General features: G+C 35.1%; 1 protein-coding gene across 2 annotated transcripts in view; it reads right to left on the bottom strand.

Moving 5' to 3' along the window:
- FER (FER tyrosine kinase) overlaps positions 1 to 20,217 on the bottom strand; it is a 148,111-nt gene that overhangs the window by 50,108 nt on the left and 77,786 nt on the right. For both annotated transcript variants that reach the window (XM_063421574.1, XM_063421575.1), the window contains 3 exons: positions 6,936 to 6,992; positions 3,818 to 3,933; positions 2,139 to 2,233 (listed from right to left, as the gene is read on the bottom strand). In XM_063421574.1, the coding sequence (XP_063277644.1) occupies positions 2,139 to 2,233; positions 3,818 to 3,933; positions 6,936 to 6,992 (268 nt within the window). The remainder of the gene's footprint in view (positions 1 to 2,138; positions 2,234 to 3,817; positions 3,934 to 6,935; positions 6,993 to 20,217) is intronic.

The raw sequence follows: 20,217 nt of genomic DNA on the forward strand, positions 1-20,217 counted from the left end.
CACTAGCCCCCAAGAAGAGGGTCTACTGCAAAGGATAATTGTCTTTGACAATTTTGTTTCTTTGTTATTTGCTGGCTACATTTGGGCTATTTTTGCATGTAACAAAGGACGGATACATAATTAAATATGCATCTGCAACCTTTCTTTGCTGTTTTCACTGATGTCTTTATCCATATGCATGGTATTTTTAATGGTATTTACACTTGCAACAAAGATATCTCTGCAGAGCCAGTTTATGACAGAATCATTCACAGAGTAGCACCTCTCTATATAAAGTGGGAAGTTTCAATATACATTTCTAATACCTGAATAAATTAAGACTCTGACTTGAAGTCAAAATCTGGAATACAGAGCAGAATTAACTGCTATGGAACCACACCATAGGAGTCTCAAAAGACACAATAGGTGTATAGCCTACATGTATCTGGGATATAAAAATGGCAGAAAATTTTCAAGCATTAGACAGAAGCCAGAAAACACAGGAGAAATCCCTTGTTTTACAGAGATGCTTCTAGTTTTATCCTTAGGGAACAAAATGTCAGACATTTTTATAAATTACATGTGTTCTCAGCCATACATTCTCAGAATGCAATACCAACTTAAAATTCGACATTTTTAGTTATTAAACAGAATGTCAAAGGTAAACTGTTTAAACAACTTCAAGCATAAACACATTTAAGACAAAACAATGAAGATACTGAGAAAGTTTAGCGTCAAGTGGAAGATAAGTTTATCACCATCCTGTTCCTCAAAGGGCAGTGTTAAATATCAAGTCAGAGCGCTATTAACTATCATTTTTCGTAATCTCATCCAAACTTGTCACTAGAAAAAAACAGTAACATCAAAATCACTGCTTCTCTACTTATTTAAGTGATTTAACTTTTCTCTGGTATCTTTATGTTTTCTGCTGATTTGGTCAGTTTCTTGTGGTGCCGAGATGAGAGAGCACGTGGGAAAGTGTGATGGCTTGAAGGCAGTCCCATGTTTATGAAGGCATGCAGGCAGAGCAGCCAGCTCAGGGGATTTACAGACCACTGAAACAAGGCAACAATTCTCTTTGCAAGAAGCTTCTTTCTGAAGCAAATTCAACCCCAAATATGTTTTGATAGACTTGAACTGCAAAACAGGCATGAGAATCAGAGGAAAGTTCTCACTCAATTCCTCCTCAATTGCATTAGCATGTTTCAACAACTTGTACAAGGCTCTGAAAAACCTGAACCAGAATGATAAAAGCATTAAAAGATCAGGATTTAGTTTTATCTTTAGAGATGTCTGTAGAAGCTGATTACTGAAATACCCCTTAAAACCAAGGACACTGCTTTTAGTCTCCATTTTAATAAAGTTAACCGCGCATACAAACATAATAATATAATATAATTTAATAAAGGCAGAAAACTCTAAAAGGTCAAGTATTTCATTTCAGAATGAGTGCTCTCATTCTACAGCCAGTATTCAAGAACTATAAGCAATCTAAGTCTTCCTGAAAAAATGGTTCTTAAAGCAGCTTGCTGTAAATTTTGAAGACCAATCCAGTGATATATAAAACAAATACAGTGTTGCATATTAAGCAGTACTAGAGGCTATCAAACGAACATATTTTCCAGTTGCTGAGAAAATCAACAAAGAGGTAGAATTGCCCAAAAGTTGTTATCATCCCAACAATTTGAAATTCATTCCAGCCATTCATTGCTGAATAAAATGAACTCAATTCCAAAATTAAATCAAGAGCAAAAACTAAACAATACATTCTAGTAAAGAAAAAAAGTATGTTACTAAAGGTGACCCAAACATGAAACATATTAAAAATGAGACATTACCCAGGCATGAAGTTTCTTTAAATACTTCTTAATATTCACTATCTAACTTTATTGTTAAAGGAAATACCATTTAATATGTCATCAGGAGAATAATGAAGCTTCTTTTGTCTTTAAAGGCTACAGTAAAATTCTCAACGGATTTATGGAGCTCAACCACTTCAATGCTAGTAGAACCCATTTCAAAAGATTTGCAACACAGGTGGCTTTTGAGGTCAGTCACAAGAATGCAGAATAAGAAAAATAAAAACCAATACATTTCACATTATGGAAATAATAAAACCTATGGAAATATGCTGCTAAAAAAAGGAAAAAAACAATTACCTGGAACAAGTTCCATAACAATATATATAGGCTGTCGTTGAGTGCAAACTCCTATCAGTTTTACAATATTAGGATGATCATACTGTTTGAGTATTCTGCAAAACACACAAGAAGCTTATTATATTAATAAACTTTATTGCACAGGCCAATTAAATATTACAGGAAAATATCTTAAACCTTTTATGTTACTTTATTAGAAGAAGTAATTATTGTTATCTAAGAAAAAATATCATTACTGTTATCAAAATAAATGTAACAGATCACCACTCTGTTTGAAATTAAAATCATAACTGATTCACTAATAAATCAAAAATTAGATAAATGGTAAAACCACAGTACGAATATGTGACACTTCTCAATATAATTGACAAATAGCCTGAGAGGTTTGCAGTTTCTTAAGAATCCTTGTATTTAATAAGAGTTTCTGTGATGGGCCAGAAGCAGAGCTACATCAGAATAGTATGCACAGAGTGCCTGTATGCTTCTGTGCTGCACTGTTCAAAAACACACTTGTTCCAATTTTACTTTGAGATATTAATTAAGACAGTAGGTTTTATAAGACTATTAAGACAGCAATTTTGAGAATCAAATTAAAACATTTACATCTTTTGACACAATGCTTTAGTAAGAACATTTCCAGCCTAAAACAGCATGCAATGATTTGTGAGTTAAATGAAGAGCAAAAAAAACTTCTACAGAGACCTTGTAACTTAAATGTTCCTTCTGATATTTGCTGACTCAAAGCATCTCCTCTTTTTCCCTTTTTCTCTAGGATCAACAGTAAAATACTAACCTACCTGATACATACATATTTAACGAAAAGTAACACATTCCATTTTTTAGACCATTTTTTCCCATTAGTGTCAAGCTGCTTAACAAATAACATATCTCTGCTGTTGCCAAGTTACAAGTTTTTTAGATTCAATAGATAGAGTGGCTGATCTTCATTCTATAAATGCAGATATTATCTTTCATTTTTCAATACTGATCATACCAGGTTGAGAGTGGAAATTAAAACATATTAAGCTTCATAGCAAGAAGGAGCAAGGTACTTTAAAAATTATGACATTTATCTCAAGACATGCCTCTCCCTGGAATCTCAGAACCTACCTATTAACATCAGCTGACACTCAGAATACTTTGCACATTGTGTCATGAAAAATAAGCATATAATCTCATGCTGACTGACACAGTATAAAATGCCTCTACTAGAGCAAATTCTTCTTACAAACGGAAAATTACTAAATGGGTCTACAACCCACTAAGAAAAGTAATCTGTGCATTTCTGATCATCTGAATTAGCCATGCATGTAAGGCAGGAGTTAGGCCTGGTATAATCACATTTAAATTAACAACATCATCCAATCTTCTTATCCCAATCCTCATGGTACATCTTAAAAGTTAATGAAAGCACTTAAGACAACAACATTTTCTTTTACAGGCATGGCTTGCTTTGTCAAAGAGATGGTTTCAGCAAGTGCAAATGCCATGGCATTCACACATTAAAAATGCCAACGTTTAGTTACTGGGGCGACAGCTTGGAATGTACAGAAGGAGAGAAAGGAAGGAAAAGTTTGACTATTGTTTTTCTGAACCTTTCATAAGGTCAGGTTTTGTAAATGCATCTGGTGATAAAAACTGAAAAAAACCACTGCCATGAGTAATTTTAGGGAACCTACCTGGCTTCTGATAGAAATTTTATTTTCAGTTCCTGAGGAAGATCTTCTTTGCAAGTTTTTACAGCAACAGGAGTTTTATCCTTTAATGTTCCTTTATACACCTCACCAAAATTACCCTGAAATCGGGGGGAAAAAATCATTCTAGGTAAATAAAATCTTAACAAATTGCCAGAAAAAATAATGCAGACAGCTATTGAAACTGGAACAAAACTTTGGAATGTGTTTATAAAACCAAATGAGATTTTCTTCCAGTATTTGCCCTAAGCAAAGCCATTCACTCTGACATAGTACATCTATTATATGACACAGCATATGAGTTCTGGTTTGACCTTGCTGGAAAGAAGAAAAAAACACCATTAATTAAGTAATTAGAATTTTCTCATAACATCTCTAAGTAACATTTCAAATAAACTGACATTGACTGTAGTACTTTGTTCTTCTTATTCTTACTCCTGAACTCTTTCATTTTCATGCTATTGTATTTTGTGAATAGTTTTTAACTTGCTATCTGGAAGAGACCAAAAACTGACCTCAAAAACTGTGACAAAACACACCAAAATAACATCAACATTCTCATATATAAAAAAGAAAAAATACAAAATACAAAGAATGAAAACACTGAATATTAATTTTTATCCTAACTTAAACCCACTGCAAAATATACTGCCTGATGATTCAGAATGTCTTTAAAATGCAAGCTCAGCACTGCTCTATAAAGGCAAATCTCTAAGGCTTCCACTTGGACAAGATTTTAGAAAGCAACGCCTTTTATAATCAGACATTTTAGGTAGTGAACAACATACCCCCAAAGCAAGTTAGGGGATTTTTTTAGCTTTCATAGAAGAAAAATGAAGTAATAAATACCATAAAAGTCTCAATCAGAAACACTTTTACTTAATAAAAACACAAGGAAAATTAATTAGAACACAAACTGAAAGAAGAAGGAAATTGTGAGGTATAAAACACTGGTATCAATGAAAAAAACACTCAAGAAAAGGAAACAAGAAGAAAACTATAGATCTCATACTTCTAGTTAAGCTTTGTAATTCCCAAAGAATAAGCACAACTCAGTTTTGAAACTACGTCTGATTAATTTCCACATGCACTACATTTCTGTGTCCTGGTATTTGGGGCTGCATGTGACTTCAAAACAAATCTGTTGAGATGTTTTTCTTCCTCTTCTGAGGGATGAAGATTTCATTACATCATGCAGCTGAATTTACTGTTGCCAAAGAAAGATGACAGAAAAGGAAAAAAAGAAACTCACAGATGGAAAACACTAACGTGCTTCCAGTAACAAGGAAGAGATGTAAGGCTGAACATTTCTGCTGAATTTTTTCTGTACCCTGGGACAAGGAAGATGTAGCTGGCAAGTGAGGCTTAGGATCTCTGGCAGCCCTTCTAAAGCACTTCTAGAGGCCAGCATACTACCTCTCAGATCTAAAATGGCATCAGGTGCCCAAGGTAAGCAGATGAGTTGTTTCAAGTCCACTTTTCCTATACCCTAAATGGTCAGAACCATTTAACAGTGAAATCTGAACCCACCCTAAGCTTTATTAAAGTATTGAAATGCTTTACTTTTTTACTGACAATACTGAAGTATTATTAGACACATGATTTTTAGTATAACACATTCCTATTATGCAACTTTCATTTTGTGGGCTATTATAGAATTAACGCTCAATAAATGAACTGGCCATTCACGCCTGGGGTGAAGGAAAATCATCATCTTTTCTAAAGCTTGCATCTTTTACACATTAAAATTTTGTGGTTTCTTCCTCATCTTTTCCAGGCCACTCAAAGTTTTGTAGATTCTCAGATTTCTCACTTCTGTAGTGAACGGCAATAGTTTATTTCACATTTTGTCATACAGATGCTGATGTTTGTGTCATTCTTATCTTTTTTAGTATGACTAACTCTTCTTAGAGATGAATGCATAAGATATATGTTCCAACAAAGTTTTTAGCCTGTTCTGTATTTTTTGAAGAACATCCTTCTGTAATCACTTTAAAATTCTGAGTTGCCTTTACTGAATGCTAAAAATGCTTTGTGCCAACAACATGCAATACACATGTAAATTGAATTTACTAAAATGTTTTTCAAATTGCTTTAACTGTCTTTACACATCAAAACTAATTCATATTTATTTTTCAGCAAGTCAAAGCTTTTTTATGGCTGGAACATCTTTATTTTTGTCCCTTGATACTACCCTGTTCAAGAATGTGAAGATCCTGCAGTACCTTACCTGCATTTTATAAAGGTACAGCTCAGTCATACTTTGACTATGACAGTCTGGTCATACTTTTTGTCATCTTACACTGGCAAAGAGATTTTATCCTGGGTAACAGAAGTTTATGGCAGTATTTCATTCCCCCCACTTCTTGATTTCTAATTGATTTTTTTGGTGTGTATCACAGTAAGAAGGCAATTACTGCTTTGATTTTTCTCATCCTCATTTAATTTTTTTTTTTTTTTTTTTTTTTTTTTTTTTTTTTTTTTTTTTTTTCCAGTTTTGGAAAATATTTTCAAAGACTTTGTCCACTCAAAACAGTGAGTGCAAAGGTGCCAAGAACTTGAGGAGTTTGGCTGATTTTAAAGATTTGTAGTTATTAAGCAGGCTTTGTAAACAACAAGTTTATGAACTACACAAGAATTTATATAATACAAATAAGATTATGAAATTACCTAACTTCATCAACGAATGAGGAAAAAAATCATGCATAAGCAATTAGCATTGTTTTAAGAAATAATGATTTAGTCATATCAAATTTTATACACAAATATACAAATATACACCTATTTCTCTACATGTTTTTATTTATATTTTGAACATTTTTCTCAGACTACAGAAGGTAAAACAGCCAGATCATGCTTTACAGAAATCTAGTTTTCTCTGCCAAAAGAGAAAAAAAATTATTCTAGTCAAATACTTTCAGCACAACCATTATGTTTACTAGCAAGTGTGATTTACATCTGCTTAAATCATAAGGCTGTCTTGTGTATTAGAATAAAAAAAAGACAAAAATCGCATACCGCAATAATTTAAAAGGTATACAGAAATAACTTAATGATTACAGTATACTTACTAAAATGTTATTTAGCTCACTCTATTACTTACTTTGCCCAGTAATTCCCCCAGTGTGACATCTTCATGATTGAGAACCCATTTCTTATCCTATGAAAAGCAAAGCAGAATTTTCAGTCTGTGCAAATATGTAAGATACAGTTTCTCTGAGATACATTTCAGTAGAATTGGACCTGAAGAAGTATTACATTTAGAACACTCTATCAAAAGCATACCAAGAAGTTTTAAAGCTAAGCATTTATAATTCAAGAGTTTAGAAATCTTGCTATACAATAAAATGGTGATATACAATAAAATGAGTGATATAGTATAGCAATTTTTTATTAGAAATTAAGCTTATCTTTCATGATGGTACATGGACAGATGAGCACTATGCAAAGTTTCACATAAGCTCGGGAAATTATATTTAGCTCCCTGATTTTAACAATTCGTCAAGTGAAAATTAGGTAAGAAAACTTCATTTTAGTATACGAAGTAACTTATTACTAAATCAAAAAAACTCCCACATTTTTCTCCTCAGTGCACATGAAAATGAACTGATCTTTCGATTTTCACAACAAGACAAATATTTGCATCTCTTACATCTTCTCTGGTAGTTGGAAATATTACAGGCAACTGCTTGAAAAGATAACACATGCCAGATAAAGCGTTTTGTCTAGGCATTGACCATGCCCCTGTGCTGGGCACCGGTGTTCAGTTCTGGGCCCCTCAATTCAGGAAGGACATTGAGAGGATGGAACCTGTCCCAGGAAGAGCAGCAAGGCTGGGGAAGGGCCTGGAGCACAACTCAGATAAAGAGCAGCTGAGGGAATTGGAGGAGCTCAGCCTGCAGAAAAGGAGGTTGAAGCCAGGTAGGGGTCAGTCTCTTCTGCCACATCTCAAATGAAAGGACAAGAGGAAATGGTCTTAAATAGTGTCAGGGGAGGTTCAGATTAGAAATTAGAAAAGAATTCTTCATTGACAGAGTAGTTAGGAATTGGAGCAAGCTGCCTAGGGACGTAGTGGCGTCACCTCTCTGGAGATCTTATGCCAAACATGAATTCAGCAAATCAAAAAAGGGTCAGGAATCATTGTTATTGTGATTTCTATGCCTTTGTTCATAAATATAATGTCACAAGTGTGCATTCTAGAGACTCTCTGAATGTCTCCATTAAGCCAAACTCCCAGCATACACCACCTCTCAGTGCTATTCCAAGAATTACTGTACCACATCACCATGCCATATGACGGAAACCAATCTTTACTATTTCTCTTCCCTGGGTGCGAAACTGTGAGCCTCAGGAGGAAATTCTCAATACACAGTAATTTATTTTTTCCCTATAGTGCATAAAACTACTGCCTCATTGATCAAACATCATAAGAAACATATTCCTTCATCTCCTCCTTTTGACACTTGAATGTCTCATTCAGAAACTGCTATACTACAAATGGATAGGAAGCGCCATCAAACTGTACACTCTTAATAATAATACTCAAGTTCAAGAAAAAAAATTACGAAGAAAGCTGTAAAAAAACCCACAAAATGACTACTTAGACATATTAACATAATATTTTTTAACATTGAAATAAGTGTGGTAAAGCCAAAAACTTAAAGAATTAAAATTTAATGGATTTTTTTACTGCTTAACTCCAAGGATTCTATACTTCAGTGAACAAATTTTTGAATAAATTGACAATATGACATTTCAAAAGCTTGTTTAAGAAGGAAAAAAATCTGATAATTCTTCAGAGAAAAAAAAAAGAAAATAACACCATAAAGTGAAATCAAATGATCCACTGAAGGATTTATTATCATTGCATCTTTACATTAATCATTACTGGTACTTTTTATGAAAGCCTTCAGTTATTTCTTACACCACTTTCACTCATTCATTAATTAATTGTGGTTCTGCCAGATTTTTCACAATCAAAGAATTATTCGAAGTTTGATCAGCTTTGTTTGATATAACTCCTATAAACTGCACAAAAGCAGTTTTCTTCAGCAGACAGTAAGAAAAAAAATGTAACAGAAAAGAGAGTCATGTACATCATGCCAGTGTACAACTCTGGCACTAAAGAAGAAACAACCCAAACTTTCTAATTTGCAATATGTTAGATATTAATTTAAATACTGTTCAAAGCACGTTGTCATTGGTTCAGATAATTGCCTTTAATTAATAAACTATAATATGAACAGTAAGTTCAACAATTATAAGATATTTTACTGTAAGTTTGTTGTCTCACTAAATCTACTTGAATTGCCCTGAATTAATTATGACATCATTCAATAACCTGAATAGCTGTCAATAATTAAAGACATCAATAAGGCACACAAATCAATGGAAAAATACTAGCACATCATAAACAAAAGTTACGAAATAAAGTCATGTCTGTCTGATTATGAAGTTCATAATCTTCTCTAAGTGCTTAATTCTGACTGTGAATAGAATGTAAGGATTTTTCCACTGTCAAATGCCATTACTCTACAGATAAATCATGTGTGCAAAGGATACTGAAAGTTACAAAAGAAATGTGAACATAAAACAAAATGGAACATAAAAAATATTCTTGAATGTAGGTATGTGGCGTGCCAAAAGAGATCATACACAGAATTTGATGAAAATTGCAATAGCCAAGTTACTAATTGAAATCAAGGAAAGAGAGTCACAGTCTGACTACTCTTACCTTGTGTGGCTGCAGCAAAGGCTCTCGGTGAGCTTCCTCACCAGGAGTATTGGCTTAATAAGCAGACAAACACTACCTCCTCTGCATTCAGTGACCTGCTTAGTGACACTGAGATTACCAGGCACACAACATTGCAAAATAAAGCAGCAATAGACTTTTTACTTGCTTGCCCATGGACATGGCTGCCAGGACTTTGAAGGGACATGCTGCTTCAACCATTCTTTGCACTCAGAATCTATTCATGCAAACATCCAGAAGCTGAGGGAGCAAGTAAAGAACTCAAGGGTTGAGAAGAACCCAGATTGGATCAATCAACTTTTCTGACTATGGCGGTTGCCAGGATGGGTTTCACCTTTGTTAAAGGGATTTTGTGTGTTGTAATTACTGTTTTTATCATTTTAATTATGTTTCCCTTTTTGGTTAAGTGTCTGCAGAAATCCATTGGAGAAGCCTTTTTAGTAAAAATAAACAGGAGAGTTGTGGAGGCTCCCGAGCCTGTCAGGAAAACTTCTAGAGCTCTGCCATGGAAGAATCTACCACCGGCTCCGAGAATACCTTTGCTTAGGGTAAGCAAAAAGGCTTCCCCCCAGAGTGTTCTACAGGATTATGTTCATCTACCTCAGTTTTGCTTTTCCCATTGGCCTGTGTGCCCTGCCCACCTCTATTGTTCATATATGACCCCCGTTCAAGAAGGTTTCTCCTTTCCTGTTCTCCATTGGTTGTGGTATCACTGATGGTCTGCACTTATGTTCCCTATAGATCATTGCCCTTTGCCCTGCCCTCATACTGCTCCTGTGTTCAGACCATTGGCTCCTGACGCCCATACTTAACCCTGGACATTCTTTTGATCTGTGTCATTCTGTCCCTGAAACCTTTGGCATAAATCTGCAAAATAAATCTTGCTGAAACTTTTACAGGAGACCCTTCCTTGCTGAGCTAGCCGTGGTGTGTGTGTGTGGACTTGAGTGCCTTGCCTGTGTGCCCACCTGAGAGGCTTCTCCAAAAGAGATTCTTTTTGGAGAGAGGTAGCAGCAACACCATCCATCTCCACGCTGTTAAAGGTATATATCTATATAAAGGTATCTATAACAGACACTTTAATGCACATCAGTCCAAGTCACAGAAATTTTCATTTCAATAGAGTTAGTTGCTTCTAAATCAAATGGAGCAAATCTAGCGCATTTTTGTACCTAATAAAACCAATCTGAATGACAGGGAACTCGGACAGCTCCTAAGAATATTAATGCCCATTACGATTTCACCCAGAAGGAAGTTGTTTATGATGCAGCACTCTTCTTGTGACATCACTATAAATCTCTCTTTACCTTGTGCTTGTTCAGATTTTTCTCTTTGTAATTTTGGAGCACAGAATACAAAAGCACTTCAGAAAAATTCAGTCACACAAACTAGCACTTGAGCATACTCATTTGTAATCTTAATTATATACCTTATTTCCAAATGGAATTACTTGGGAAATCCACAAGTTTTACCACATTCTACTTTATTTCTGTCCTCTGGGTTCCCTCAGGAGGAGAAGCTGAATTACATGAATGTCACACTTCAAGCACAGGTTCACTAGTAAGATGCTGGGAATCCTATGAGTGTATCTTACCTTTGGAGGTGCTGCTACATTTGTTGGTCAAACATTGAGAAACAACCAGTCAGTTTACAAAGGGAAGAACCTGGTCAGCCTTGACAGTTACTCTTCCCCAAACGCCAGGTATGTGATAACAGACATCACACTGAAGGTTCTTACATGCAGCAGTTTGCTGTTGACTACCTTTCCAGACTCTGTGCAACTACCCAGAACACTTGTCTGACTTCAACAAAGATAAGCATATTCAAAGAGAAGAGTTATTTCAAAAGTTAATTGTAACTGACAAAAACCAAACCCCAAACAGACAGTAATTAAAGAAATAAAACTTTCAATTGTGAAAAGGAATACTTAAAAATATTCAGAAATGTCTCCTTTTGCTCCTAAAATAAAGAATTCTGGACATACAGTAATTTTTTCCTGGGTATACAGCATTCCTTTTATAATGTTAGGGTGTTTCATGGTTCCCTAGACCATGATACCGTTCAAATCTTTAACAGCTAGCAAAGAATCAATTGTTCATCAATTGTTCCTTCAGTGAGGATACAGTGGAGTTACATGCAAGCCACTGACAACAGTTTGAACAGCAGATGGTTGCTGTAGAAAATGAAATCTCATTTTTTCTTTTCTAAGCTACAAGACTGAAATGTTATCACTATTACCCTAAACATCTTTAAAATATATGAGTTCAGTTTTTCTTCTGCCCATCTTCCTTCATTAGTAGAAACTACATCAAAGAGATCACAAATTACTATGCCAGGAAGAAAGCTTACAAATTATCTGCAGAAAATTATAACAGATTTCAATAAAATAGAAAACACAACTATGAACTAATACTTAGTGTTCAAATTCCCTTCGCATTATTTTTCTCTAAGTCTCAGTAACAATTTCAATCATTAAGGATTCTAAAATGGTACTTTTTCAAATAAAAAACCAGCAGTAAGGCAACTAGATAGTAAACTTTTTAAAATAGATATTTTGAGAATTAGGTATGAATTCATGTGCCTCAGCTGAAATATTTGGTTCTAAAAATCTCACCATTTCTAAAAGGAGAGAGAAAAGAGAAGGGGAAAAAAAAGCCACCTGTGCTTGTATTCTGTTTCAGAGAACCACACACCAAAAACAAGATTCTTACCCAAACTCCGAAGTAAGATTTTTCAAAGAGGAAGAGTGAGGAAATCCAGGTTCCAACACAGTATGAGCAAGTAAAACCTTTATATTATCATCGCTGTTATTTACTCATTTCATGATCTCTGTCATATTATTTATTCTTCCTAGTTCAGAAGGCAGTATCTATTGCAAGCATTGACACTGTTTTTCATCTTAACTCCAGATGTAACAGAAGTGAAAAAGGATAAAAAACTCTAGAGGCTGGAAACTTTAGTTGATTTAGGGGGCCCCAGAAGCAATCAACCCGAATCAAAACTTACTGCTTTAAGAGAACTGAAAACATATGACTCCAATCTTAAGAAATTATTTGAGCACAGATGCAGCAATAATGAAAAACCTAAATATCCTTCCCATTTCCCTCATCCTAGTATACTAACCCTTAACATTCTTCTAAGAAACCTCAAAATAGAGGGATATTGTCAATATCTCAGCAGTCAAATGCATAAATGTGCATGATGCCTGCTTCTTCATGTTTTAAGCAGAAAAAAATGCATCAAAAATACTTTGGAAATTATTGTTTGCTCTTTTTCTTCCAAGTTAAATAGGAAATATCAGTAGTATGAATTACTGCAGCTAAGACCTATTTTTCCACATCAACAAAAATGGGAAGTTAATCTTTCATTTTCAATACTAAGAATAATTGGACAAAATTTCTTTTTACAGCTAAGAAAATCAGAATCACAGACAATTTTCATCAGATGGGTATTCAGATCTCACTTATCAAAACTTGATGAATCAGACAAAAAAAAACCAAAACAGCTGTGTACATGTAGATAAGGTTTATCAATGTGGGAATGAGAAATTGTCTTTTTAGAGAAGTACTATTTTTGATACCACCTACACCAGTAGATCTAATGTTCGTATCAATTTCATGAATCATAAATTGTGTTTCAAGTCCTTCAGATTAAGTACAGAAATAAAAGTAGCTGGTGGAAAAGATTTTTCATAAGAACAAGTGAGTTTTACAAGAGGGGTTTCGAAAAACCTCACTGGCAACTTCTTTAAAACTGCTACAGAATAAAGATTCATGAGCTGTAAAAATTATGGAAGCTGCTTTGCATTATTAACAGCACTGTATTAAGCCACATTGATGAAACTCAACATGAGCTGTAAAACAGAATGACAGCACAGACAGGTTTAACTCCTTGGGAAAAAAAGTACTATTTCATCTGATTTACTGTTACATAAAAAAACTGTGACGTTCAACCCTCCTGCTAAACCAAATTCTAAATGATCACTGAACAGGAGGGGAGAAGAAAGATTTGGAAAAGGTACTGTGCAATTTAAAAACTGCAGAAATTACTTCAGATTACCTGCACAGCTATTCTTTGACCCTTCTTTCTCGAAGATCAGTAGGCTGTACAATTCAACATACAATACCCACATGGGGTTTTTTTGCAGTACTTCCCTAAGCTTATGTTTTCATATTCATGAAAGGGCTAAAATGATGCTGAGGATTTTTCACAAAAAAGACAGGAAATAAAGAAAAATAAAGGAGTTTTTAAAAAACTGAGAAAAGAAAAAGACATGGAATGTGAAATCCTTAAACACAGGAGAAGGAAAGTCATGTTTAAGTCAAAACCATTATATTTCACATTAAAACACATACTATTCCTCTCTACTGAATACAGTAAATTCAGCTACCAAAACGAAGTACTCTGAATCACCTGTTAATCATATATATTCAAACAGAAAAAATATCAGCTCTGGATCAGATATGCCCTACAAAACAGTGAAAGTCATCTGTACACTCAAAGGCAAACAAAACCATGTGATAATGTGTTTTTTCATTTAAACATTCCATGTGATTTAAACAGAGAGGAATGGAAAAGCAGAGTCACATTATGCATGCACAACACCCTCCCCAAACACTCGTATTAATATAGGCTAAAATATTTTCACATATGTGCAAACACATTTTTACTTCCACCCACACATCAAGGTACATCATGGGGGAACTACATGTATTTGTAAAAATGTCCAGGAGAGTCTCCTTGAACTGTGTAAGATTCTTAGCCACATATTTAGTTCCATCCTCACTTAACTGCAAAAATATCCAATTTTTTACAGTTAGATGATTTCTTTACCCCAGGAAGAGAAACACTTAATTCATCTCTCAGAAATAATGTCTCAGTTACAGTGGTCAGCATGCCATATCTTTCAGAGTGCTACAGTTCCACATTAGAGCTTCCACTAAATTACTATTTTGTTCAAAGCAAAACCCACAGATACTTTACCCTATGCTTTTCTAGCCACACCTACTCATTTTACAGTTTTTCATAATCTTCAGATATGTTAAAACATGTTAAAACCACTGAACTGGAACAGAAATAACTTGTCAAAATTTCAAATAATCTGCTGTATTAGCTAATTTGTGACTGTGAGAGTACAGGAAAAGGGCAAAGCCACAAAGAAAGGAAACTGCAGTCTTGACTTGAGAAGATTCCAGCGTACCAGTGAGCTTGGCGTGCATTCCAAGCAAGACACATGTTGGCTTTGAATCAGAACTCATACAACATTACACAGATGCCAAGACTTCTAAAAAGAAGCATGCCACACCAGGTTTTTTACATCAGATGCATACAATCCCTTAACAAGATATTGCTAGTTTCTCACATACCACTAGCTCATTATTCAGACAGCAATACTGCTGGAAAATCTCTTACTGGCAGAAAAAAAAGCCGATCAATGAAGGACACACAAAGAGAAGCAGCACGCACACCAAATGGCTCTGCTAGATATTAGCAGATCCTATTATTACTTTAGTAATCTTCTGGATGTTGTCTTCAGCAATCTTTTTTTCCTGTATTAGTGACCAGATTTTCCTGTGTGGTCTGTAGCAATCTACTTTTTGTTGCTGTGCTAGTTCTGGCTGGGGTAATTTTGTTCACAGTAGCTAGTACGGGGTTATATTTTAGTTTTACCTGTTAAATTATTCTCTTGGTAAGATGATTACATGTGAAGCAAACTTTATGGCCTGCATATGTGCACATTCTTTAAAATTAAACATGAAATGTAAACAGTGAACATGAATGTTTTGAAGAATTCACCACCTATTCTAGCAGTTGTACAAGTAGCTGAGAGGGGACAGAGTCAAAACAACTGACCCCAAACTGAACAAAGGGGTATCCCGCACCATACAGCATCATGCTTAGCATATAAAGCTTGGCAAAAAGAAGGAGGGGAGACAAGTCTGGAGTGAAGGCGTCTTTTTTCCCAAGTCACTGTTACATGCAGTGGAGCTCTGCATTCCTGGAAATGGCTGAACACCTGCCCAACAATGGGAAGCAGTGAATTTATTAGTTGTTTTATTTGTGTGCACAGCTTTTGTTTTTACCTATTAAACTGTCTGTATCTCAACCTATGACTTCTATAGTTTTTTCTCTTCTAATTCTCTTCCCTATCCTACCATAGGGGAAGTGAATTCTCAGCTATGTTAGTTGCACCTTAGATGCACTTTTTGCACCTTTTTCTAAAACTCAAAACTCTGAGAATTAATTATACAGTGCCCTCTTCAATGTGTCAAAACTCTTTCTGAATAAACTGGCCTACAATTAAGCAAACAAATTTACTATTCTTACTGTCAATTTAAAATATGAGCACAAGAGATAAGGGAAAAACATCTACATCTACCACGTTGTGGTGCCTGGAGTTGTGCTTCCCCAGCTGCAGAACTTCGCTCTACCCCTTGTTGGTCTGCATGAGGCTCCTGTCAAACCCTTTCTCAAGCCTGTCCAGGTCCCTCTGGATGGCAGCTTGACTCTCTGGTGTATCAGCCTCTCCTCAAAGACTAGTCTCATCAGTAAAACTGCTCATGCCCCACCACTCAGCTTATTAATGAAGAAGTGGATGGAAGGATTGGAACAGTACTGACCCTGGGGATACAGCAGCAGTTTACTGGCCTCCCATTAGACTTTCTACACTGATCACCAGAAAGTCTTTCTACACACCACCCTCTGGGGCCATCTTGATTTTAGTAATACATTATGTAAATCACTGGCAACTCTATTAGGAAGAAATCCAAGCGACAGAAAGGACAGAATTGATAATAGCATTTACTTCACTATGAACTGATGATGAAATCCATGCACTACCCTCAACAGCAGGTTAAGTATAGTATTTACCTTGCAAATAAAGAATCCTTATTCTCATCCATGGATTCCTCCTGAATCAGCATTTAAATAAACAGATCTTGAGGATTCAGATACTATTACATCAGATGCACAGACCTGATTTAAGAAAACTAAAGGAGCTAGTCGCTCCTTTTGTGTGTATCCTCTGTTCCTCCACAGCTAAAATGCCATTTCACTCCTTTTTAACATTTTGTTCCACTTAAATTAGTGGAGGCCAAAATACTTCAGCCATCACAAGCTACTTCACAGCAACCCGCTGTGCACAACTGTAACTCTACAAAGGAATTTAAGAGCACAGACACTCATTCCTATTCTGAATCTACACTGTGTTCTCTGACCCATGAAAGCCACATTCAAGGAAGGTTATGTGCTTGTCAGCCACATACTATGAAAATACTGAAAACTCAAAGCATTATTTGCATTAAAATCATCCTGACTGCCCTAGTGAAAACAGGAATAAGAATATAGAGGACTACAAGAAATTTACAACTCATAATCTTATATAAAATAATTATGAGGGAATGTTTGAATTCAAATTCCTCAAATATGAGGAAGAAGTCAGAATCCATAAAAACCCCAGTACATTTTACCTCAGAAAATCTGCCACAATCATATACAATTCTAATACAATTTTTATTGTGCTGTATTAACATCTGGTTATAAAGCTTCTGATAAAGACAATGAAAAGCCAAAGTACAAAGCCCCACTTTTTATAAGTGCTCCATAAGGTACAACCTACACCCAGAATATTACAGAACACAATCAATCTGTTGGTTTTCACAATATATACAAATTATCAGCAACAAAATCTAGTAAATCTAAATGGTCTTTGATGAATGATGCTTTAATTGAAGTAGTTTATTACCTTAGCTATCTGTTATCAAAAAACTTCTTCTAAAATCTTTTATTTAATAATTTTTATCTCTTCCTAACAACATACCTTTTTATTTTTTGTAAGAATGAATGGCTTGCTTCCATCTCTTGCTTCATAAATTTTAGTTATTTTTTTCTCCTTCCAACTGTTTTAGTTGTGTTTGAGTTGAGTTCACACAAAAATGTGTTTGTGAACTCATTTTGTTCAATTTGCACTCCACACAGCAGTATGGCATTCTATAATTTTTTTTTATATGAAAGTTGTAAAGGAATGCATAAGTTGCCAAGATTTCCATTTACAATTTCAAGGACAGAGATTTTTCTTGATCAGATTGGTCAAAAATTGCATTGTGTTTGTTAAAATGAAATTCATATACTTGATAAAATATTTTTTCCTAGGTTTGAGCATAACGTTTACACTATTTAGAAGTGTGATTTTCCAGTTTGAATCTAAACTTGATAATGGAAAGAAGTACCAGAAAAACAAGACTGAACCAGAAACATTCAACAGAGCTCATGTTTCTTGCAATGGCCTCTAAAAAAAAACAACAAAACCTGCAGAAAATTTTGATCTGACTATATAACAATGTTACTCTTTGTTCAGGTACCTTATCTGCCTCCATTATTACAACACATTTTAATGAGTTTTTTTAGAAAATAAATACTTTCAATTTTGAAAGGAGTCAATATACTCAAAACTACACACAAATTTGGTTCACTACTTTGTTAGCACAAAGAGCAAATGACTCTATTTTTTCCTGTTCTCTACAGCATGACATACGTTGACAAGTACAAGCCACCATTTAAGGATGATGCATTCCTTTTGTTACCTGACAGAAATATTGCAATAATCCCTGCTAAAAAACATAAAAAGCAAATCCTGTGACACTCCTCCAAATTGAGAAGAAATAAGAACATAACTGAAATGCACCTTTAATATTAAGATACGAAACTCTGCTTTCAAATGTCAATAGCTGTAGGCTGTTCATTTACTTCGAGCATATTCAATAAATACATTCATTTCCTGTAAGCTTGTCTTTTGCATATTATAAATACTCACTTTCAATGGTGAATTCAATTTCCTAAAGAAAATTGAAGACATATTTTGACATTTAAAAATGCATGTATTAGACTTTAACCACACCCATGAGAATTACAGCTTTAGGCCAAAAACCAACACCAAAGACCACAACTACCAGGTGCTTCTTGGCATTCCTACAGAATGCCTGGCAAAATGGGTGGGTATCACACAGGTAGTCCATGGTGCCACAGGAATCCTCTTTGGAATGACAAACTTAGCCAAGGTAGAGCTGCATCACTCCCTGCTACAGGCTGCTTCTGCCTTTCAGATTTCTGCTCCTCAAGAGTGGTCCTCAGGTCAAACAGACTCAAGATGATCTTTCCCACAGGCTGCACCATTACTGCCACTGCTTCCCTCTGCAGCATCTTAAGTGTCTCCAGCCATGGGATGAGCATCTATAATTGTGTGACAGCATTATTTTGTAATAAATTTGGCCTTTGTAAGTCTCCTTGTTTCTATCCAGTATCTCCCAGCAGACATAAGAGCACTTCCCTGAAACTGAAGAGTGTTCAGTAGCCTCCTTCAATTCCTCCTCATGTGCTTTGGTGGCCTGAGGGGCACACACAACCTGTACTCTGAGGACATGTTGTCTGCAACAGTGAACTTCAGCTTGCTTTGCTAAAATAAAACAACCCACCCCCACCCATAAAACCCACCAGCAAAAAATTACCATCGTGTCAGATTTTTACTAAGGTTTTCATGAAGAAAATCTTTCTAACTTAAATTTACAGCTCTTCAGAATTTCTTTCCATGTCTAACTCATCAATATATTCACACCTTGCAAGACAGCATCAGATCTGTAGAAAATTCTCATATCATTTGCAAACTTACTTATCATCATTAGAAACACTACCAAGAAATAACTGGGTTTTTTTCTTTCAGCACTTTTCTTTCATCTCATAATTTACAATCCATCATTTTCCTATGTACACAAAATGTATCAGACCATATCACAGGCTTCTTTGTCACATAAAAATAGATTCGGAATTTTCAAATGAAAACCACGAGTAACGAACACATGACCTAACTCACCTGACAAAGCAGCAGTTAATTTTGTTCCATAAGCTCAAAATTTGAATTAACTACAGAGTATCCATATACCATGACTATTTCAGCTCTAGTGAAATAGTAGCGGCTCTCAAGAGTGAATCATTTGGTGCTCAGAATATGAAGCATGTATCTGGGAGGAAAGCATTATTTCAGGCTAGATCTTTACTGGTTCTGAAAACTGAACTCCCTCCCATGAGCAGTTGTGCATCCTGAGCTGACTTGCTTCAAAGGTGTATTTATGATCCAAGTGAAAACTTTAATTCAGGTACACTTAAATAAAAATAGTATTCCTTATTTTTTTGATGATTCTCTTATCTAGCAGTCAAACTGAAGCACATTCAGAACTTAGTACAGATTTAGTAATCTGTAAAAATGTAAAAAAAATTTCAAGAAATCTAAAAACCTCCAAAACAGGCAGCCAAATATTTTAAAAGGGTAAAACACATCCAATATGGTTAAAACAGGATTTTTATTGATAAAGTCCTTGGATGTGCTCTGAGTTACTCAGGGGCTTTATGTACCAGTCAGTCCATCAATAAAAACTTGAAGAACATTATTTTTTTCTAGACGATTATAAATAAATATGAGACACTTCTCCATTAAGAAGTTACTTGCAGATATCTTTTTAATGCCCTCGGGTTTTCTAATTTAAATTCTGTTATTACAGAATCATTAAAATTCCAAGCAGGCAACATGAAATGGGACATGGGACAGGCCTTCTGTGATACAATTAAGCCTGTTCCTTTCAAG

Source organism: Prinia subflava, chromosome Z (assembly GCF_021018805.1).
Source record: "Prinia subflava isolate CZ2003 ecotype Zambia chromosome Z, Cam_Psub_1.2, whole genome shotgun sequence".
Taxonomy (NCBI): domain Eukaryota; kingdom Metazoa; phylum Chordata; class Aves; order Passeriformes; family Cisticolidae; genus Prinia; species Prinia subflava.